The 24200-nt window shown below is 42.2% G+C and overlaps 1 protein-coding gene across 2 annotated transcripts; it reads right to left on the bottom strand.

The window, feature by feature from the left end:
* Positions 1-3352: 3352 nt before the first annotated feature.
* Positions 3353-11576, bottom strand: CLEC3A (C-type lectin domain family 3 member A). Of its 2 annotated transcripts, XM_025371111.1 has the most exons (3): positions 11379-11576; positions 5975-6058; positions 3361-3857 (listed from the first exon to the last, which is right to left on the bottom strand). In XM_025371111.1, exons 1-3 carry the CDS (start codon positions 11491-11493, stop codon positions 3466-3468), a joined length of 591 nt encoding a protein of 196 aa, XP_025226896.1. In that variant the 5' UTR covers positions 11494-11576; the 3' UTR covers positions 3361-3465. The 2 variants fall into 2 exon arrangements, with proteins under 2 accessions (XP_025226897.1, XP_025226896.1); XM_025371112.1 differs by lacking the exons at positions 5975-6058; positions 11379-11576 and adding an exon at positions 5047-5105 and having other exon boundaries at positions 3353-3857.
* Between the last annotated feature and the right edge of the window lie 12624 nt (positions 11577-24200).

The following is a 24200-nucleotide window of genomic DNA, read 5'->3' as shown; positions in this document are numbered from 1 at the left end:
AGGCAATGTGGCAAGACTCCTGTCTCTAAAAAAGTAAGAATTAGCTGGGCATGATGGCACATGCCTGTCGTCCCTGCTACTTTGAGTCCAAGAGGTTGAGGCTGCAATGAGCCATATTTGTGCCATTGCACTGCAGCCTGTGTGACAAAACAAGACCCTGCCTCAAAAAAAAAAAAAAAAAGTTGGCCTGAGAATTAAAAATCATTTATCATTCCTGCCTGAAGACCAGTTGTTTGCTAGGCAGTACCCAACAGGCAAAACAGACCAAAGAGAAGTCTAGGTTAGGGAATCTTGTGGGTGTGGGTTTCAGCTAGTTTCTTGGTGAAGTAACAAAGTCAGGGTCATGAGTTAGACCCAGGAACAAACCAAGTAATCTGTTAATCCATTCCTCCCAGTTTTGCTCTTTCCCATAATTTGTGCTTAAGTCTTACTAACTGATTTTGATATTTGTTAACCCTTATCTTGATGTCACTAACCATCTATTCCTTTGAATTAACTTACTCTCTTGGTCTTGTTGGGGCACTGTGGGAAGGATTGCCTTATTTAATGGATCCATGTTCAAATGTTTTTGTTTGTTTGATTTTAAACAGATAGGGAGGGTCTCTGTCGCCCAGGCTAGAGTCAAATGGTACAATCATGGTTCCTTGTAGCCTCGAACTCCTGGGCTCAAGCAATCCCCCTGCCTCAGCCTCCCAAGTAGCCGGGACTATAAAGTCATGTGCCGTCACACCTGGCTAGTTTTTAAATTTTTTTGTAGAGACCATGTCTTGGCTGGTCAGGCTGGTCTTAAACTCCTGGCCTCAAGTGATCCTCCCGCCTCAGTCTCTGATGTGTTGGGATTAGGGGCTTGAACCACCATGCTCAATAATACTGGTTGTCTTTGTCTTTATCTGGGCCCTTGCAAAGGGGGAAGGAAAAACGCCTTCTGTTCAGTGACCTTAGACTGAATACTTCTCAAGGTCAGCTGTTAGTCCAAATTGTTACTTCACCTAAGGAAATTGAGACACTGGATTAGAATCTACTCCCATTGCCTTTCTGAATGGGCTTTACCCTTTATTGCTCCCCATGGTTACTAAGTATATAGGATCTGAATCGGCTTACTAAGTTCCAATGACAGTTCCACTATTTCTTGGCATGTGACTTAGGGCAACTTATCTTTTTTTTTTTTTTTTTTTTGCTTCTGTAATATGAAGTGATTCTAGAGCCTAATTCTCAGGGTTGAATTTTCAGGGGGGTTCCCAAGATAAATGAGAATTACATAAGATCTAGCACAGTACCTGAAATGTAAGGAGAATGCACTTACTTACCAGTGTCCACCCATTTCATTATGGTCATTATCTTTAGGAAGACTATGGTTATTTTGGAAGTAGGGAGTTGGCCAAGGTTCACCAGATATAATTGCAGCTACTTTTTTTGTTGTTTTGAGACAAGGTCTTGCTCTGTCATCCAGGCTGGAGTGTAGTGGCACAATCGGAGCTCGCTGTACCTCAACCTCCCGAGTTCAAGAAATCCTCCCACCTCAGTCTCCTGAGTAGCCGGGATCACAGGCGAGCCTTACCACACCTGGCTAATTTTGGTGCTTTGTGTAGAGACAGGGTTTCGCCATGTTGCCCAAGTTGGTCTTGAACACTTGAGCTCAAGTGATCCGCCTACCTCAGCTTCCCAAAGTGCTGTGATTACAGGCGTGAGCCCCTGTATCTGGCCAAAGCAGCTACAATTTTTAAAAAGTTTCCCTCCTCTAGTCAGACCATACCTCTTCATTGCCAGGTAAAATTGTTCTGAGTATATCCGAATCACCAGTTTGATTAAATCCAGGGTAATTCCCCCTCAAACTCTGCCACGTTTAATATAAACCAACATAGTTTGAATAAGTGTAATTAACACTCAAACACATTTTCTATTGATCAGAATTCAGGCTTTATTATTGAGCAATGAAAAGAGCTAAAACTTAATTCCAAGCATGTGTAGTTGAAGTTTGCAAAGCAGAATGTTTTTCACAAAACACATTCAATGTTTAAACACTGTTTATTTGAAGAACAGAATATATTTAAAATTGTATGCTTCTAAAAAGCCCATTTCCCTCCAAGTCTAAACTTTGTAGTTTAATATTAAGCAATAACGTTATTTTGTACAATCTAGTTAAACAAGCAGAATAACACTTGGCAGAATAAAAAAATTGCATAGACGTATGCAATTTTCCAAGATAGCATTCTTTAAATTCAGTTTTCAGCTTCCAAAGATTGGTTTACCATAATAGACTTAAATATATAATGATGGCTAAAAAAAAAAGTATACAACAATGTAAAAAAGGAAACATAAGTCCACTCTCAGTCTCATAAAAGGTGGGAGTAAGGATGCTAAATGTAGGTTCTTTTGTTCTATTTCCCCTTATCATGCAATCTGTTTCTTTGATCTGCCTTAGGGTTACCCATTTAAGTTAGAGGTTGTAATGCAATGGTGGGAATGAAAATTGATCAAATATGCACCTTGTCATTTCATTACAAATTGCAGCTGGAAACTTCCACAAAAGGGGGGTAGGCATGAAGAAAAGTAAAATCAAATCAGAACCTCTTCAGGGGTTTGTGTTTTGATATGGCAGACAAGATACAAATTCCACCAGGAAATGCAGCAGTTCAAAAAAAGGGTAATGGGCTAACAAGGTATTATTGCCAGCAAGGGATGGAATGAGGAACAGGCTGAAAAGTTTTTGGATTATATAGCACCTAGAGTCTCTGATTTAGGGAATTCTTGTTAATCAAATATACACTAAAGTTACAAGGGAAAATCTTCCAGATGTAGCCTAAGCTTGCTTTTCTGGAGTGGTGAGATGCATAGCTACTGTGATTTGTTTTAAAACAGACTGGGGGCCGGGCGCGGTGGCTCCAGCCTGTAATCCCAGCACTTTGGGAGGCCGACGCGGGTGGATCACGAGGTCAGGAGATCGAGACTATCCTGGCTAACATGGTGAAACCCCGCTCTACTAAAAATACAAAAAACTAGCTGGGCGTGGTGGCGGGCGCCTGTAGTCCCAGCTACTCGGGAGGCTGAGGCGGGAGAATGGCGTGAACCCGGGAGGCGGAGCTTGCAGTGAGCCGAGATCACGCCACTGCACTGCAGCCTGGGAGACACAGCGAGACTCCATCTCAAAAAAAAAAAAAAAAAAAAAGACTGGGTTTATACAAGTGAGAAAGACTAGGAAAGAGAGAAAGATTTTAGTCTGTTTTGCAGAAGCCATTTTATCTGCATGCACCTGGATCAGTATTTCTGATTCCCTATATCCCAGGAAGGGCAAAAACCCAAAGAAACGTGTTAGCAAAATTGGCTGACTCTGTCATATTGCTATGGACATTGATTTTTGTGTTTCAATTTTTTAATAAGTAAAAATGATAATTTTTACTTGTTAGAGATCATCAACTTATAAGTTATGATGAATCTTGCTTGGAGGACACATTGGAGAAAGGCCTATTAAGGGATGGTGAACTCGCATATGTACCTCTTGCTGCTGCGACAGACCTCATCACTCCACTTGCCCTGAGCTGATTGAGAGAACAGGACACAGTTTTCCTGCTTGCCACCGTTAGGCTGTGCACTGTCCCAGTTGAGGAAGGAGATAGCGACTCCATTGACGTCAACAAACTTGCCTTCCGTCACCATGTCATTGATGCCCAGCCAAAAGTCATTGACACCCGGCAGGCTCCTTTTACCATAGTCTCGGAGGGCGTTGATTTCGTCGGAGTTCCTGGGGATAACCAGGATTCCTCCTTTGGAAATGCAGTCTTCATTGGCGTCGTGGAAATGCTTCAAGCCTTCTGAAGCAAGGTAGCATTTCTTGTGAACTTTAGTGCCTCGGAGACAGACTGTGAAGATGTGAAATTTAACATATTAAGATGCATTTTGAGCGTATTATGACTAGAGCTGGACCTGGCAAATAGCAATAAGTATTTGTGGAATGAAGCATGATAATGATGAGACAACTATTACAATTTTCTATGTGCCAGACAACATATTAAGCACTTTACATAAATTAAGTCACATAATCTTGACAACCCCATGAAGTTGTATTTTATTTACCCCTATTTTTACATATCAGGATATTTAGACTTAGAGAAGTTGTTACTTTGTGACACCTTAGCATTTTTTTTTTTTTTTTTTTTTTTTTTTTTTGAGACGGAGTCTCGTTCTGTAGCCCAGGCTGGAGTGCAGTGGCCGGATCTCAGCTCACTGCAAGCTCCGCCTCCCGGGTTTACTCCATTCTCCTGCCTCAGCCTCCCGAGTAGCTGGGACTACAGGCGCCCGCCACCTCACCCGGCTAGTTTTTTATGTATTTTTAGTAGAGACGGGGTGCATTTTTTTAAACGAAGTAATTTTTGCAGCATGTGAGATCACAGCTACCCAAACGCAGGTCTGCCCTATCCCAAGACATGGCCTTTAAACCTCATGCTGTTCTGATATATACATGCTTGCTACTCTGTGTAGCTCCATTTATGTGCTGGATTTCTTTGGGAGTTTTGGAACTAGATGATATTTAACACTTACTTAAAAAAAATGCTTGGTGTGGTGGCTCACGCCTATAATCCCAGCACTTTGGGAGGCAAAGGTGGGCGGATCACAAGATCAAGAGTTCAAGACCAGTCTGGCCAACATAGTGAAACCCCGTCTCTACTAAAAACACAAAAAATTAGCTGGATGTGGTGGTGTGTGCCTATAATCTCAGCTACTCAGGAGGCTGAGGCAGAAGAATCATGTGAACCCAGGAGGCAGAGGTTGCAATGAGCCGAGATTGTGCCATTATACTCCAGCCCAGGCGACAGTGTGAGAATCTGTCTCAAAAATAAATAAAATTCTAGGTTTGCATGTGGAGAGACAGTGGTTTTCTTAAGCAGATAACTGAGCCTTGGTAATATTGTTTAAATTATTCAGGATAAACTAAACATATAGTTTTAGGGCATTAGCATTGGAGAGTCAGACCTCAGAGCCGTAGTGCCTGGGTTTAGGTCTCATCTCTGACATTTAACTAGCTGTATATATCTTGAGCAAATTACTTACCTTCTTTGTGCCTCAGTTTCCTCATCTGTAAAATTAGAATCATAATAGCTTATGTTGCTGGAGGATTAATGGATTTGTGTTTATAAAGAAAAACTCACCTTCTGCTGTAACCATTTTACCGTCTTTTAACTTTCTAATTCTGTTCCCCTGGAAACCTGATAAAGGGAGTATGTCGCCGTTGTTACTAGGCAACATTGCTTATGGTAAAAATGACCCAGATTGGTAACATGCATCTGGCCTGGGAGTTACAAATACTTGATGGAAAGCCATCACTTCAGTCTTCCCTGAAGGCAGTAACTTGTAATGAGGCAGGTCTCTTGTGAGGACCCTCAACACCCTGATTTTGAAATTGCTGCAAAGGATATTAGCTCCTGGGGGGACAAGCCTTGTAAACCAGGGCTGTTCCTGAACCCGCCCAGTGTGGCTCACTTCCTCACACCTTGGAGAATAGCTCCTGCGCAGTAGCGCATGTGGCTGCATAGCTGTGGGGAGGAACACTGGCACTGCCCTGTTGGCACAAGCTGCGGTTCTAACCCATGTCCTTCCAGCATCTTAGGCTGGGTGTGGCCTGAGTGAGTCCTGGTGGCCTGATAGGCACTTAGCTGTCATCCAATAAATGTTAATCATTTTAGTCATTTCATAATTGCTTCATTCTGTTTCACTACCCTTTAGAGAATAACTATGGACTGACTTTTCCAATGTATTACTGAACTACTTATTTTTATTTCCATACCACTCATATATATAGGAGAATGGGGTTATAAATGAAGCTGATTTCCTAAAACAATCATCTCCCAGCATTGGGGCCCTCTTATTGGCCACATTGTTGATTTGTCAATGTTTCTCTTAAAAAGATGTCCCCCAGAAATTGATCCAGAAATTTTCCTGTCTCCTTTGGGACAAGGTATTGAGGAGGTCTGCACCTTACCTGTCTGCAGGGCTTGGATTTCCTTCAAGGCATTGACTTCTGTCCAGAGCTTTTCAATTTGAGTCTTCAGATCTCCATTCTTGTCTGGGGAAAATTTTAGGGTGGAATAGGGTAGGTGGATGAAAAGCATATGATTAAAATAAAATCAAGCTTTGGAATGTAGGACCCAAGGTGATAGTGGTTTTGGTGAACCTGAGCCCAGTGTATACAAAAAAAAAATGCATGAAAATAACTTGGGGCTGGCGCATGAGGCTCACACCTGTAATCCCAGCACTTGGGGAGGCCAAGGTGGGTGAATCGCTTGAGGCCGGAAGTTCGGGACCTGCTGGGGCCAATATAGCAAAACCCTGTCTCTACTGAAACTACAAAAATTAGCCTAGGCATGGTGTTGAGTGCCTGTAATTCCCACTATTTGGGAAGCTGAGGCATGAGAATTGCTTGAACTTGCGAGGTGGAGGTTGCAGTGAGCCGAGATCATGCCATTGCACTCCAGTCTTGGTGAGGGAGTAAGACTCTGTTTTCCCCTCTCCGCCTCCACCCAAAAAAATAAAAAATAAAAAAAAATTTAAAAAAATGAAAAGAAGGAAAGGAGGAAGGGAAAAAAAGAAAAAGAAAATGACTTGGACAAGAAGATTCCTAAGAGCTTCATGGTGATCATAATACTAACAGGTCTTTCTGTGAGATTGAGGCTTCTTCTGTCTCTCCAGTCCCATCCTGTGACTTAAGGCTTGTTGACTTTCAGGATCATCTGAGAATGAGCTCGATCTTATCTTTCCTGTGTGTTCCTTCTGCTAGGATCACTCTTGCTCCAATGCTTTCCTGTATTCTTACCAAGCTTAAATATCTCCTCTTCTGAGAAGGCTTTTGGGGTTCTCCTGTAATTCAGTATCCCTTCTGCTAATCTCTTTGAAACTGATTTTTCTTCATTCTCTAGTCTCCGTTCACATTTTTATTCCATAGTTTATAGAATATTCTCTATATTTTCTATTCTCTATTTTACCTCAGTTCATCTGCCTTGTTATTCTTGATGCTTCTGATGCTTACCATGATGCTTGGCACATAATAGGTGTTCATAATATTGTCTAGTGAATATATACTTTATGGTATATAAAATTGTTATTTTTCACTTGCTCTTCAAACATACCTTAATGAAGGGAGAAAAATTAGATTCCCATTGAAGAATGAGGACAAATCCAATGGGAGTGACTCAAAAGATACATGGCAGAACTCAGACTTATTTGGGTCCCCAAGTCCCCTGTCCCCAGTGTTCCTACTCAACCCATGCCTCAGGTATGGTGGCCCCTAGCAGGGTTAAGTGCTAAAGGCTCATGGAGAAATTAGGTATTAGCAACTTAAGTCTTGTATGTTCCTGGATGAGGCTAAAGGATCTTTATGGCTGTCCTTGACCAATCTTGGCTATAAGTAAGTGGCAGAAAACAAGCAACCTTGGTTAAACTGAAATTTCAGGCCTAATAAGAATTCTCTTAGAAGACTGGCAGCTTGTGAGGTCTTCAAAAGCAGGAATTATAAATCATAATAAAAATTACTAAAAGCCTCCACATACTGTTTGTCAGAGATCAATTCTTTCAGTAGTATTTTGAGAGAGACACTATCACTGTCTCCATTCTACAGAAGAAATAGAGTCCCAGAAAGCTGAATTCACTTGCTGAAGGTCACCCAGCTAGTAAAACGCAGAATTGGGATTTGAATTTGCCCAGGTCCAGGTCTGTTCTTTTCCATCCCTCTTACCTGCTTCTGCACAGTGATTGCCTCAACCTTCTTGGTCCCAAGCACATGGCCCCAGACAGAGAAGATACTTAAAGCTTGCTATGAACTGTCCCCAACTGCTGCTTTGTGGGGATGCCATAGAGGCAGTCTATGTTCTGTACCGGATTTTTCAGGGCAGTCTAAAATTCACATGTGCTAATTCACTGTCCCCTTAAATGTGCTTCGTAAGCCAGATGTTTCATTTGGGTTAGGAAACTGTCTTCTGGAATATCCAGGGGTAGCCCCTGCCTCTGTTTTACTTAATGCTACACATCAGTTCTCAAAGCACCCCATAGCTCAGTTCAGAAATACTATAACCCAAAGATTTTTATCTATGTAACCATTTAATCCAGAAAAAATGTAAGGGTGCATTCAGAATGCAAATTCATCAGCTCGTGGGGGGCAGGCTTGCAAAGACTACTGAAGACTTGCTTCTAAGGTATAGGCTGTCACCTCTACAAATGTCATCCCCCATCCCTCTCAGCTTCCTGCTCCATTCTCCTTAAATAAGTGGTCTCCACTGGGAGATTGTAAACATTGTAATTAACATGAAGACACATGAATTGATATTAGGCTTCTGGGAGATGGTTATGAAATTCATTATCCAGGGATTGGCTGTAGCTTCCATCCTTTGTAGCTGATGTAGATGTCTTTTGTGTACAACAAACAAAGGGAATATGTGGAACAACTACTGACCTGTAAAAGTCATATTTTATTCATGAATGCAACACATAAATAGACCTATGAAGCAAGTGTCAGAGAGATCTTGTGTTTGAAGCTAAATTCTTCAGTTGCTATTTTGAGTCCCCCAGAAGGCTCCCTTTCATTTTATTGTTGCTCTCCAGAAGTAGACACAGTGTAGAAACACAAAAGTCATTCCCAGAAGACATGGCCAGTAAAACCATTACAGGATGTTGGGTTGTCAAAGTGTGTGGGACTGGGCACTCCCATACACAGAAGACGGGAGGATGGATTGGTGTTATCATTTGGAGAGACAATTTGAAAGTATAATTAACCTGCAATTTTACTGCTGGAAATTTCTTAGAACATCCTAACATGGGGAGCAACACGTGTGCAAAGCAGTTACTTTTGAGGCTATTGAATCAAAAAGATGTATTAGGAGAGATCAGATTAAGTGATGATGCATCCAAACAATGAAATATTATGCAGCTGTTAAAACGAATAAAGTATTGCTTACCCTGGTAACTATCCAAGGTTTAATAGACGAAATAAATTTATTTGCCTGCCAAACATTTTGCATAGCCAATTCTTAATATTAAAAATATGTATTTTAATTGCACCTTTTAAAAACTTGGTGAATAGGCTGAGTGTGGTGGCTCACACCTGCAATACCATCACCTGACGTAAGGAGTTTGAGACCAGCCTGGCCAACACGGTGAAACCCCATCTATACCAAATATGTACAAAAATCAGCTGGGCATGGTGGCGAGCACTTGTAGTCCCAGCTATCTGGGAGGCTGAGGCACTAGAATTGTTTGAACCTGGGAAGTAGAGGTTGTAGTAAGCTGAGATCACACCACTGCACTCCAGACTAGGTGACAAAGTGAGACTCTTCTCAAAACAACCCTACACAAAAAACAAAACACAAAACTTCTGGGAATAGTATTACCCGATAGTTAATAGTGGATAATTTTGTAGTGAGGATAGGGAGAGAGAAAACGGCTTTCACTTTTGATCTCATAAACACTGATATTATTATATTTCAAGGTACTTAAACTATTTTAAAGGTATATGGATGGATGGGGATATAACTGCTTGACCGGTTTAGGTTTATTGCTTCACCTACTGTAGAATCTACTTTCTTGGACCTAATGGCAAAAAGTAACAAACTATATTGGGGGAATGACATTTAAGAAGTGTGTACCTTGTCAGTTGCACATGTGGTTATGAGGGAGGGAGTGGGGAAGACAGCAGGAAAGAAGTAGGAAAGAAAGGTGGGGAGAGAGAAGAGAGTGAGAGGAGGAAGCGGGAGGGAAGGCTCCTGGATAACCTAGATGTGACCTAAGCTGCGATTACTTCAGAAACGCCCACACAGCACACACATGCACACGCAGTCACGTTCAGACCCTCTTCACACATTCCTACTGTGTGATCACCACTCATGAGGAGCACCACTCCATCCAGCGGTGAAGAAACGCTGGCCACAGAAATGTGCCACATTACCCAGCATCTTCTCTCTCCCCGATCCTTTTGATATCGTCTTCAGCAATATGTTTCACCTCATGAGAAATATTTTAATCTTTCACTGAAGTATATAGTATTTCATGCGTAAGGAAAAAAGATTCCACTTAATACGTCTTGCACTAGCTGGGCGCAGTGCTTCGCGCCTGTAATCCCAGCACTTGGGGAGGCCGAGGAGGGCGGATCATGAGGTCAGGAGATCGAGACCATCCTGGCTAACACGCTGAAACCCCATCTCTTCTAAAAATACAAAAAATTAGCCGGGCGTGGTGGCGGGCGCCTGCAGTCCCAGCTATTCAGGAGGCTGAGGCAGGAGAATGGTGTGAACCCGGGAGGCGGAGCTTGCAGCGAGCCGAGATTGTGCCACTGCACTCCAGCCTGGGCAACAGGGCGACACTCTGTCTCAAAGAAAAAAAAACAAACAAACAAAAAAAAACTTGCGCCAGACCTAACTTTTGTAAATGAATGCCCCTGAAAAATGGTACTTTATAATCATTAAAGCACAAGACCCCTGTTTACCTACCAGCCATCTGTCATGTCAAATAGACTTTAACCTTGTTCAAATTTGTTTGTATGTGTGTGTTGTTCCTAATGAAGTGAAAATAAGGAAATAAAGTCATAATCTGAAATATCCTGAAATGAAAATTGATGCAGAGGATGTGATAAAACATGACCCTGTGTCTTGCTTTTTTCTTTTCCTTTGATTTCAGCATATTGCAAATACCTTGCTGTCATCTTTGCTCTTTTCAATTTCTTTAACCTGTTAACCCAATTCAAGTCACTCAAAATTTGTGGTTGCCTGGAGATTCAATTTTGCATCACAATGCCTTCAAATACTAGATGACTTTGCGTATTGACTTAAGTTGGAGAGATTCAATGTCTTTGTCATGAAAAAGTTTATATGGTATGGGTTGTCCCTATACTGCCAAGGATATGGAAATATAGCTAATGATAACTAATGACAAAACAGGGAGTCACAATTACCAAAAGCTCTATCCTCTGCTACACATTGAATAAGATTATACTTATCTTAAAATATAACTGAATCAAGTGACTCAATATCTGCTAGTGAAACTGTGCTCTGTTAATACATTCCTCTTGCCCCATATTAATAACACCAGATGTTCAGATATCCAGATGAGCTTCCTCTGAAGCACATTCTATTTAAGCCCACGTAACAAAAAATACACAGTACAGAATTATTTTATTATTAAATTTTTCCGTTTTGTTTGTTTTAAAAACAGCCTAGTTTCTTTAAAATCAAAGTATCCTAGATAATTAAAACATCACTAAATTCCCTGAGATGCCATATAGGGATGATGGCATGGTGCCATCACCAAAGACAGTCTCCCAGAGGAGTTCGGAAATTAACATCGTCCACACCTCCCCATACTGTGTAAGCCTAGAATTTTGCTTGACTGAGAAGCCCCATTACCTTTCACGCGGCGTTTGCTGTGCTTCCTGGCTTTTAATCTGGACGTAAGGCTGGTGGTCTGGTCCAGGAGTAAGGTGATCACCAGGATGCAAATTACAAGTCCATTCTTTGCCATGGCTCTGGGGCAAGCCTGCTGAGCCACGTTGCCAGCGCCCCTAAAGCAGCTGTGGAGAGATAGACTACACAGCTACATCTTGCTCTGGGATGTCTGGGGCTGGCTTATAAGAGTGAGTTTCGGAGGTTGGCTGGAATCCTGCTGACGAAATGTTTGAATGCCTCTGCTGGCCACAGCATAAGGTGGCCCCTTGTTCTTGTGCCTCATGTTAGGCTGTCTATTTATTTAATTTCGGCTGCATTTCCTAGTGATGTGCCTTTTTGGAGTGTGTCAAAATTAACTACAGGTTTTGCCTGCTTTCTTTCTTTTTTTAAATTTAAAGTCTGAGAAGCTTGGGGTATTTGTGAAAAATTCTTTTATTTGGAGCTCTGAAATTCACTAAGTGTTCTGGAAAATGGATTCAATTTAGTTTTCAGGGCCAAAAAAAAAAAAAAGAGGAAAGGAAAGTTACTTCGTGTGTGTGTGTGTGTGGGTGTGTGTGATGCTACAGCACCATTCATTTAAGCCAGTGTGTCTACTCACACTCATGTGTCTGCACAGCTCAAGTGGAGCTTGGAAGCAGTTTTCTCAGTGGGATTTATGGAGATTGCAGAAATAGATACTTGATGATAAAATAGAGGGCTTTCCTCCATTAGGATTTTGTGGACTCATCAAGAATTACTTTCTTGGGGCCGGGTGTGGTGGCTCACGCCTGTAGTCCAGTGAGAGGCCAAGGTGGGTAGATCCCTTGAGGTCAGGAGTTTGAGACCAGCCTGGGCAACATGGCAAAACACTCTCTCTACAAAAAATAAAATCTGTCAGGCTCGGTGGCACACGCTTGCAGTCCTGGCTATATCTGGGAGGTTGAGGTGTGAGAATCACCTGAGCTCAGGAGTTCGAGATCACTGCACCCCAGCCTGGGCAACAGAGGAAGGATCTGTTTAAAATAAATAAATAAAATAAATAAAAACTTCTTGGGTAAAACATACCTTAGAGTGAAAAGAAAATTTTAAAAAGTAAATTACTTCCATTAGAATAAGAATTAAAGTATTATACCAATAGCTGTTTTTTCAGGTCCTCACCAATCATTTTTCCTTGAACACATCAAACAACACGTTCAAGTGCATGATATAATAACAGAGAAATGTAGTCAGACACTCATCGGGCCTGGTGGCTCACTCCTGTAGTCCCAGCACTTTCGGAGGCTGAGGTGGGTGGATCACTTGAGGTCAAGAGTTCAAGACCAGCCTGGTCCACATGGTGAAACCCCATCTCTACTAAAAAATGCAAAAAAATTAGTTGGGCTTGGTGGCAGGAGTCTGTAGTCCCAGCTACTCTGGAGGCTGAGGCAGGAGAATTGCTTGAACTCAGAAGGCAGAAGTTGCAATGAGCCAGGATTGTGTCACAGCACTCTAGCCTGGGTGACAGAGCCAGACTCCTTCTCAAATAAAAAATAAAATAAATGTAATGAGAGACTCAATTATTCCTACCTTTAACCATAGGCTTTAAGCGCAAGTTTTGGGGACCTGATAGGCTTTTGCATCAAAAGCAATGGACTTTGCATTACAGGAATAGCCAAGAGGGGAGGGACTGAGACCCAGGGAAAGGCCTCCCTGTATTCTACGTGGTTATCTGGCTGACCAGGTGCAGATGGAGGGCAGTGGTTGCAGATCTGGAAGGTCCAAAGGACCAAGCTCATCTTGTATTTTGTTTTTTCTTTGAGACAATACAGAAAGAACCAAGGAATGAGTGCTTCCTTCTGAACTTTAATGAGAAAAACCAGTCTGTTTCATCTTCATTTCCTCCAAGTTAAAGCCATTTTGTAACCTACCAATATAGTAACACCACAGTAAGACCGCTAATGTAGGAAAGTCCACGTGATTCAACAAAGTAACTATACAATTAAAAATAAAGATTTGACCTCCCGTGTTGACTCTTTGTCTAACATGGGCAGTTTATGCATGGGCATTTGAGAACATTGTGAAGAAAGGCTGAGCTCAGTTCACATCGTACCACTTATTAGCTGTGTGATCTCAGGCAAGTGAGTAAACCTCCTATTATAAGGCTTCTCTCATCTTAACAATGGGGGCTAGGAATGCTTATTTTACAGGGCTGTTGGAAAGATTAAATGAGATAATGGCTATGAAGCACTTAGCGCAATGCCCAGTATTTAATAAGATCCTTACCATTAATTATAATGGTACACACTTTATGGAATACCATCTTTTTAGTCTTCACAGCAACCCTATGGGATAAGTAACAATATTATCTCCATTTTAAAGGTGATTGAGCCTCAAAAGTTAAGTGGTTTTTGTCTGACATCACTAAGTTCTCAAGGGACTGAGTAGAAATTACAATCTAGTTTTGATTAACTCCAGAAGACCTGGACTGTGAAAATGTACTTTGGTTGAACAAGGGAAAAGATCAATGACTTACAACTGGTATTACAACTGATCAAAAATTTTCTTTGCCGTCTTCCTAAATCCTTTTTAAAAAATTTCAAGTTATGGGCCAGGTGTGGTGGCTTGTGCCTATAATCTTAGCAGTTAGGGAGGCCGGGGCAGGAGGATTGCTTGAGCCCAGGACTTTGAGACCAGCCTGGACAACATGATGAGATCCTATCTCTATAAAAACAAACAAAAAAATGAGCTCGGTGTGGTAGCACGTGCTTGTGGTCCCAGCTTGCTTAGGAGGCTGAAGTGGGAGGATGACTTGGGCCCAGGAGGTTGTGGCTACTGTGGTGGCCCATGTTTGCACCACTACACTCCAGCTTGGGCAACAGAGAAAGACCTTGTCTCAAAACAACGAAATATCTTGAATTAGTGTTGTATATTTGCCACAACTGCTGAATGAATACTGACATTAGTATTAGGTGAAGTCCATAGGCTACCTTAGGATTCATTTTGGTAGTATTCGTCCTGTGGGTTTGGACAAATGTACAGTGTCATACAGAATAGTTTCATTGAAACTATTAGCTATTAAGTATTCATTGGGCTATTCAGCCCATGCTGTTTGTTCTAATTAAATATTTGAGAATTCACCTTTTCTTCACTTCCAGTCCCTGGTGCTCCTCAGAACTCTCCTCTGGCTGCTCTAATCCTCTAGACACTCTCCCTCCATGACCTTAATTCTTCTCATAGCTTCAGAGTCCTGTCTCTGGCTCCCACATCAGCCTCCCCAACTTGGAGCCTCCTCCCTTCAGTCTCATATTTCCATTTGTCCATGTGACACTTAGGGTTCAATGTCTCAGACATTTCAAACGCATGATAGTCAAACATTGAATTCTGGCTGCTTCTCCCACTTATGACCTATGAACTTAAGTCTCATTCCTCTAGACTCTTCCTTGTCATAGTTAATGTCTCCTTCACCCACACTCAGTGGGCCAATTCAGAAACATAGGAGGCATTTATGAGGTCCCTGTCCTTGCCCTCAACACCCTTCTCCATGACCTCATCAGCAGCAAGTAGCCCTACACACATGTTGATTCATGACCTTTGTTCTTCACTCCTGCCATCATCCCATTCCAAGTCAAGAGCTCTTGTCCGAACCCATCCCAACTCAGCCCTTCCCAATTCAAACGGATGCACTATGCATCACTAATAAGATTGTCACTCTCCTACTTGAAACCCTCCAAAATTTTCCATTGCTTTTAAAATGAAACCCACACTGCTTATCATGATCGCTGAGGCCCTTTTGCCTGGTTCTTCCTGGTGACTTGCTCCAGTTGTGAAGACCTTTTGCCATTTCTAAATCCTATCTAAGTCTCTTTACTGTGCTTTCCCTCATGGGTTTTCTGTCAGTCCACTCCATCCCTTCCCAAACTCGATCTCTTGGAGTTGTATATGGCCAACTCCATCTTGTTCTTCAGGTCTGAACTCACATGCTACCTCCACAGAGACGCCTTCTCAATGTGCATAATCTAGAAAGGTCCTGCTCTGTGGTTCTCCATCAAAGGACCCTGTTTCCTTGGGAGCCTTCATCACAATTCGGTTCTCAGTTAAAGACTTATCTACTCAATTGATTTATTTGCTGGATGTTGGTCTGTAAACTCTTTTTTTTTTTTTTTTTTTTTTTTTTTTTGAGACGGAGTCTCGCACTGTGTCACCCAGGCTGGAGTGCAGTGGCGCGATCTCGGCTCACTGCAAGCTCCGCCTCCCAGGTTCAGGCCATTCTCCTGCCTCAGCCTCCGAGTAGCTGGGACTACAGGCGCCCGCCACCACGCCCGGCTAGTTTTTTTGTATTTTTAGTAGAGACGGGGTTTCACCATGTTAGCCAGGATGGTCTCGATCTCCTGACCTCGTGATCCGCCCGCCTCGGCCTCCCAAAGTGCTGGGATTACAGGCTTGAGCCACCGCACCCGGCCGGTCTGTAAACTCTTGCAGGGCAGGGGCTATGTCAGGTTAGCTCTACCACGTATGTGATATGATACATGGCACATAGTATTTGCTCAATAATTATTTACAAATGTGTGGCCGAACAGCTTTGCTTTTGCTTCCTTTCCTTCCCACCACCTCTCTGAGGCAACAAGGCATTTGGCCAACCAAGGAAAACAGCAACGCAACCCATGGAAGAGTAAAGAGACTGAGAGCCATCTGTTGTACCAGCACTTGGAATCGTGCTAAGAAATCATCACACTCAGCGCTGGGGAAGCTCTGCTTGTCTTGTGGATTCTTGGCCCTGAGGCCAGACAGGGATGGAAGCTGTCCTTGAACTTGTCTTCCTCCTATAGAAATTCCAACTCCAGCTTATCCTTCTTCGGGGGACAAAGCAGAGAAAATGAAATAAACTAAATGGCTGACAGGATTGTCTAAGAGAAGAGGAAGTAGGATGAGGGTCTATGGATAGCAATGAACCTTAGAACATCTCGAGTGAAGCTTTTGTCCCTGTCACAAATGCTGATGGACATCAGACTTGGCCTTCCCATTTAGGTGAGCCTCTTCCCCTCATATCTTATCAGGAAAAGTACCTGGGATGGTAGTGACCTGAAAAAAAAAATCACATCCAAAAAAAAAAAAATCACATCAAAGATAACAGGGTGGGGCGACCCCTGGCCCACTTTATCCTTGCGGAAGGCAGGTCTCACTGTTGTATTGGAGGCTGAACAATTCCTTTATTGTAGAGCAGGATGATGTTACCAGCTTGTCTCCTGGGCTGGACCTGGGCTTCTGAAAGAACTATTTAAGAAGAAACACCACATTTATAGCCAGGGATAGACACTATAAAAATATTGCTTTTAGACAAAAAGCGTTTTGATGAGGATTTTAAAACTGTCACCAGGGTTTCATTTTCTTGAATAAATGGCTGTTTGCAACACATTCCCTGACCACCCTGTGCCATTGGTGTGTTTATTCCACTGGTTGCTATTTTAAAATTGCTCTAAGCTGTTTTCCAGAGTCTTGAATTCTAATAAACAAATGTATCCGGCCTCATGGTTATTTCTCCGTGAATACTCAAGGCCAAACATGTTTAAAGACTGTTCAAAGGTACCAGGGTAGCATTTAAAGGAAGTGATAGGACTGAACCTGGATATAGCATAAGCAAGGCTGAAATGCTTGTAGGAAACATCGGTTTCAATATAAGTGCAAAGCTGCCTTTGGCTTTCTACTTTGGTTTCTACTGTGGCTATTACTTGTATCTTTGGCTGTCAAAAGTGTTAAATGGCTATTACTTGTATCTTTGGCTGCCAAAAGTGTTAAAGAATTTACAGACAGGGATGGTGACAAGTTTTGGGGAAGAGAATTAAGAGCCTGCTAAATTGGAGCAGTGTTGCATATAGGCCAAGAACAAGAACTCTGGTAGTTTGGGATTAAAGCCTCAGATCTGTCGTTTATTGGTTGTGCGACAGAGGTTGGACTTCCTCATGTCTCTGAACCTTGATATTCTTACCGCTTTTTGCAGACAGCTGAGGAAGCCAGAGTATGTGTTTACAACAGAGCCGCATCTCGTCACAGTAGGTGATCAATCAAAGGGTGTCTGGGTTTCCTTCACTACCATCATGCAGCTACACGACGCATTATGTACATGATCGCTAATGGAGATATCTCTAATATCCCATTAGAGATATTTAATATGTGGAATTACTATTAATCATTATCATAGTTAAAACATCTTAGTTCTTACCAATTTCACCATGAAGTCCATTCCTCTCCAGACAACCAGCCTGTCCCCATCTTGTTGTCTCCTCTACCCTGTCCTCCAGCTCTCACTGCAGTGAACAGTGCATTTTTAAAGGAAGGCAAGCATTTGATCTGTTTTTCTTAGGTGTACTGACATATAAAATTTATTGTGAATTTTGCCTGATCCTGCTGCCAGATACTCCAAGAATACAACAAAAGCCAGTATTTCTCTCCCTTCCACCCAAGAGCAAGGGCAGCCCACAGTGGAAAAACCTTCATAATTCCTCTCTGTGGCCCTCCCAAGTTTAGACTTGGTAGAAACAGTTTTTGGCCTTCAGGTGACAACAACAGGGTCCTTGTTCTTCCCCAGAATTCAGAGGCTTGCTGACTCTAACTGTGCTTGATTGAAGCAAGATGACTGCAGGTTGTAGAGTGAACCATTGGGAAAGTTTGCCTTTCTGGGGATGAACTGATTTTCCATCCCTGATGCTTGTGAAAATTGAGTGATGGAACTAAGGTCATCTGGTGCTGTCCTTGAGCTGCTTAATAAACAGTTAAAGCTATTCCTTTCTATTTAAATGACTTAAAAAGGGAGTGATTTTTAGTCACCTTTCCAGGAAGTGCTTCCTGAACCTGAAAACCTGCATGGAGAAATTGAGGAAATTGTTCTTAACGGGTAAACCAAAGAAATTGTGTACATGATCCCTGTTTCTAACAAAGAATAGGAAAAGGAACCAGGTAGTTAGATGAATGGTTGGTACAAGGCATTACGTACATTTCTATTGGTTCTGAGGTTAATAAAGACAAAGAAGAGAAAAAGGCCAGGCACGGAGGGGTTCATGCCTGTAATCCCAGCACTTTGGGAGGCCTTCGTAAGGCCAGGAGTTCAAGACCAGTCATGGCCAACACGGCAAAACCCCATCTCTATTAAAAATACAAAAACTAGCTAGGTGTGGTGGGTGGTATGCACCTGTAATCCCAGCTCCTCAAGAGGCTGAGACATGAGAATTGCTTGCACACTGGAGGTGGAGGTTGCAGTGAACCGAGGTTGTGCCACTATACTCCAGTCAGGGAGACACAGCAAGACTGTTTCCAAAAAAAAAAAAAAAGAAAAAAGAAACAGATGGGAAGAAGGATGGAAGGGTGGAAAAAATTTGGTATTGCACAAGTTGATCTTAAGGATTTCATGAGATGCAGCTGGATTTGTTTAATTGATGATTGAATATGTTGAGTATGTGAATAAGGTAGAAAGAGTTGCATTAGGGAATCAATTATTTGTCAATACAGAATTAATATACTAATAGAAGAAACTTTGATCATGGATATGAAGCCAGGACACATGTGGAGAAATAAAGTAGGCTCAGAGACAAATCTCTGGGGATTGAGGTATTTGAGAGGTGAGTAAAGGCAGCCAGAAAAGATTTAGTGGTCAGGAAAACTAGAGAAAAACTGCATTCCCCTCTATTGATTCAAGAAATAGTTTTTTTGAACATAAGATGAAAGCTTTTCGGGTGGATGGAGGAGACAGAACTGGCAAATATATCAAAGAAGTAAAATAGAAAAAAAAAACAAAAAAAACCTTGGTTTTGGGACTTAGAAAATGACTTCAAATAACTTCTCTAGTGCATGAGATGTGAAAGCCAGATTGCACTGAGGAAAATAGCAAGGAGATGTTAAAGAGTTGACTTTAAAATGATAAAGCTATGATAGAGGAAAATATCTTTATGACATAGAGGTAGAGAAGACCTTGTGAAATAAGCTGTGAAGAGGAAAACCCATAAAAGAAAAACTGAGAAATTTCACCATATCAAAAGTAAAATGCTTAACATGACAGAAGTGTTTATAAGGTTAAAGCAAATAAAAAAACCCAAAGGAGAAAATATTAGCAATGTAACATAAAAGTGATTATTCAGACTATATGCAGAACTCCTATAAACTTATTGGGGCAGGATTTTTAAAAAATGGGCAAGACTATGAACAGGCAATACACAAAAGACAGTATCAAAATGGGTTTAACAAAAAAAAAAAACCTATGGTAAGATCTTACTAACAAGCAGGAAATGTGTGTTAAAATGGTAGCTCCATAATTTTGTATCAGTCTTATGGTGGTGACGATTGTGGTGAGTTTGATTATATTAAGTTCTGAGGACATAGGACAACCACTTTCATCCATGTTGAGGCAAATGTAAATTGGTGTGGCTACTTTGAAGTCTAATAATAAAACCAAAAAATGTGTATGCTTAGTCTCTACTACGTCTACCTAGGTGTCTCTGGTAGAGAAACATTTATACATACACACATACAAAAAGGCATGTATAAGGGTGGTTACTGCAACATGGATTAAAATATGAAGAAGCTGGAAACAACTTACATATCCATCAGTAGGGAATGGTTCTGCTGTGGTATTTTCCTACTGTGGTATTTTCCTACTGTGGTATTTTCCTACTGTGGTATTTTCCTACTGTGGTATTTTCCTACTGTGGTATTTTCCTACTGTGGAAAACTCTGAGGCCACCACAAAGAAATGGGAAGATCTAGATGTTCCAACATGAGCTAAGTGGAGTGGTGAGCACCTATAATCCTAGAAACCTAGGAGGCTGAGGCAGGAGGGTCACTTGAAGGCAGTAATTCAAGACTAGCCTGGGCAACATAGCAAGACCCCATCTCTTAAAAAAAAATTTGTGATTAGCTGAGCAATGTGGTGAGTATCTGTAGTCCTAACTACAGACCCAGGAGGCTGAGGTGGGAGGATCACTTGAGTCTAAGAGCTGGAGGTAAGAGTGAGCTGTAATAGTGCCACCGTACTTCAGCCTGAATGACAGAATGAGAGCCCATCTCTCAAAATATAAAAAGATATTCCAGCATGCACAGACCATAAGATACAGTGTAGAGTAAAAACAACATCAGAGAACAAAACGGTGTCTAGTATCATCCATGTAAGGCACACACAAATTCTTGGTTCTTTCTGTGGATGCCTGCCTGTCCAGCGAGGTCTGCTTGTATTTTGGGAGCGGGTGAGAAGGATGTGTGTTGGATAGAATTAGCGCTTTTGCGATCGCCAGCCCCAGTTCCCACCACTAACCCATTCCCTACATAATCCCGGCTCCAGACTCACAATCTTGCATGTACCTCACTCTCCAAGCCAGAGATGTGCTGGCCACAGGGCCACACACATACCATGCCCGCAGGCAGGCAGGCAGGCAGAAGGTGGCTCTCACCACAGGCTATGCTGGAATGGCTGTGTGGGGTAGTGGTTAAGTTGCAGACCCTGGAACTAGATAACCTTGGTTTGAATCCTGGCTTTCCCGCCTCTTAACTGTGTGCTGTTGCCTTGCCTCCTATCTCACAGGAAGAGAGGATAATAACTAAGTACCTCCCAGGTAGAGATTAAATTCATGAATACACAGAATTTCTTGGAACAATGCCTGCCTCATGTAAAGTGCTAACAATTTCCATTAAATAGTTGGTAGTGTTGAATGGTTTTCATCCTGGTTTGAAATTTTTGTCAAGGGCGGCGGGTATAGGTGTCTATTTAGTGAGTTCTCCTAGAGGCTCTGCTGGAAATCTTGCCTCGTGATTCTCTCCTAATGTTAGTGGGGTGGTAGGAAGCTGGCTGAAGGCTGACAGGAACCCTACTCTCTGTTATTATACATAAGCTTTCAGTTGGTGAGCAGTAGCCACAGGTTTACAACTGTCAGTCTGCTGACAATGCAGGTAATCGCACATCATTTTAATGGATGTATATTTCACGTACCTTACTTTACTTAACCTTCTCCATTGTTTAATTCCTAATTTTTCTTCTGTTGTAAATGAGATGAACTTCGTTGTGTCAATATTTTTTTCTATACTCTAGGTAATTTCCTTATGACACATACTTGAAGTGGATTGATTGAAAGGCAGCATAGTCTAATAATTAACTCAGACTGGAGCTGGATCATCTGGGAGCAAATCTAGGCTTCCCATTGGCTCTTGCATCAGGTTTTCCCATCTAGCAAATAGGGGCAATAGTAGGATTTAAAGTAAGGGCTATTGGGGGCTTAAATAAAATGCTTATGAAGTACCTACTTATAACAATGTCCAGCCCATATTAAGCACGAGTAAGTAATAATTACTGCGCCAACAGAAGTGAATATTAAGATTCTCAATACATATTGCCAATTTTGTTTGATGGGAAAGAGGAGGTCTTAGCTTGTCTCCCTTCCCAAGAGGAAGGGACACTGATTGGATTAGGTCAGTTTTTAGGATCGTGATTGGCCCCATGGATCAGCACAGCAGGGGGGAGTCACTGGCTCTTAAAAAGGCTCTGCTGGGAACAGCCAGCTCTTTTTCTTTGGGCATTCCTTCTGATCTCTGTTCCTCTATGATATTGCAGCGGAATGGATGGTGATGAGGTCCTGAAATACAGGTTTAGACTTAGAAAGATGCAGAGGCTCCTAAATTTGGGGAGATAGTGTGTTCCAGCCTAGCACACACTACAGAGTTCTCTGCAGTGCAGTTTGGGGCACAACCTCTGTACTAGCAAAGCTGGTCTGTGTGTCCATTCACCGTTGTCCCTGTGCATGGAGGAGGAAGGTTAGATGGGCCAAGACAGGATTTAGGAGCTTTTGTGTACCCTGATACAACCTTTTTATTATTATTTTTTGAGATGGAGTCTCACTCTGTTGCCCAGGTTGGAGTGCAGTGGTGTGATCTTGGCTCACTGCAACCTCCACCTCCAAGGTTCAGGAAATTCTCCTGCCTCAGCCTCCCGAGTAGCTGCAATTACCCACCACGCCCAGCTAATTTTTTTTTTTTTATTTTTTATCTTTTTTTATTTTTAGTATGAGACAGGGTTTCGCCTTGTTGGCCAGGCTGGTCTCGAACTCCTGACCTCAAGTGATCTGTCCACCTCGACCTCCCCAAATGCTGGAATTATAGGCATGAGCCACAGTGCCCAGCCTGTGCTCTCTAATAAAATCTAATAACACCTCAAATGTCACCATCATACATAACTGTATTTTAAAAAGGGATATGCCAATTTTCCCACCAGGAAAAAAAAATGTAAGAGGTAGATTTCAATTTTGTATTTCATCTCACATGTGTTGAGAAGTGCTTGCAGGCTAGGGAGGAAGATGGCAGGCTTAATGGAGAGTTACTGGTATCTGGAAAACACTGCTGTTTCTCAGAGGCGGGAGCCTGTAGGGGTTCAGAATATGAGACAACTTTTCTTTCCTTTCAGGAAACCACCAGCACATCCATTTTGAATGTCTGGTAAACAGCAAAGGAGTCAATGTTTTATTAGTGTCTCGTTTTCATCTCAGGAGTCTTTTTCAGCTTTCACTTTTCCCTGATCAGCAGAGGGACTGTCCAATTTGCACTGGATGCTGTTTTTCGCTAAAGGGTTTCTTCAAGTGGAAACCAGACAGGAAACATTCGCAGAGCCGGGCCAGTTAGTTGTGGAGACAGTAAGTCCAGGAGACAGGCTGGTGTCTCTGAAAGACCCACATTCACCACGCCTGGCTTCTGTCTATAATTTATTTCTGCCGAAGGAGACTAGGCCACCCTCCAAAATATATACCAGATAGCTTGGATTGTTGTTGAAAAACCTAGCACTTGCCTTGAGCGTCCCTTATTGAAAACAAAGAAGTAAACACAGCTCTGGCCTGGTTTTATTCATGGTAGTTTAGCAGGAACCAGAAAAAGAATTTTTTTTTTCTTTTTTTTTTTTTTTTTATATGAGACGGAGTCTTGCTCTTGTTGCCGAGGCTGGAGTGCAGTGGTGTGATCTCAGCTCACTGCAACCTCTGCCTCCTGGGTTCAGGTGATTCTCTGTCTCAGCCTCCCAGGTAGCTGGGATTACAGGCGCCCACCACCATACCTGGCTAATTTGTTTGTATTTTTAGTAGAGACGGGGTTTCACCATCTTGGCCAGGCGGGTGTTGAACTCCTGACCTCGTGATCCACCCACCTTGGTCTCCCAAAGTGCTGGGATTACAGGCATGAGCCACTGCGCCCAGCTCAGAAGAATTATTTCTAACCAAAAATAAAAAGGGTATTACTCAAAGGGGATTAATATATTGGACTTTTAAGCCGTCATTAAAATTCTGCTGTAAAAGAACATTGATCAACGCAGAAAATGCCCATAGAATATTTCCAAAGGGGAAAAGCAGTTTATAATAAAGAATGCAGGGGCTGGACATGGTGGCTTACGCCTGTAATCACAGCCCTTTGGGAGGCCCAGTCGGGTGGGTGGATCACCTGAGGGCAGGAGTTCTTCCAGACCAGCCTGACCGATATGGTGAAACCCTTCTCTACTAAAAACAAAATAATTAGGTGGATGTGGTGGTGTGTACTTGTTAGTCCCAGCTACTCTGGAGACTGAGACAGAATTGCTTGAACCCTGGAGGTGGAGTTTGCAGTGAGCCGGGATCTCGCCGCTGTACTCCAGCCTGGGCGACACAGCAAGACCCTGTCTCAAGAAAAAAATGCAGGCATTTTTTTTTTTCTTGGGTAGAGGGATGTGTGCACATGAGTATCTGTATGTTAGGGATAGGTCAAAATAATAGTGGTTCCTTTGAGAGGATGAGATTGTAGGCTTTTTTTCTCTTTTTCTTTTTTTCTTTTGAGATGGAG

Source organism: Theropithecus gelada, chromosome 20 (assembly GCF_003255815.1).
Source record: "Theropithecus gelada isolate Dixy chromosome 20, Tgel_1.0, whole genome shotgun sequence".
NCBI classification, from domain to species: domain Eukaryota; kingdom Metazoa; phylum Chordata; class Mammalia; order Primates; family Cercopithecidae; genus Theropithecus; species Theropithecus gelada.
This window is presented reverse-complemented; position numbering and strand designations above follow the sequence as displayed.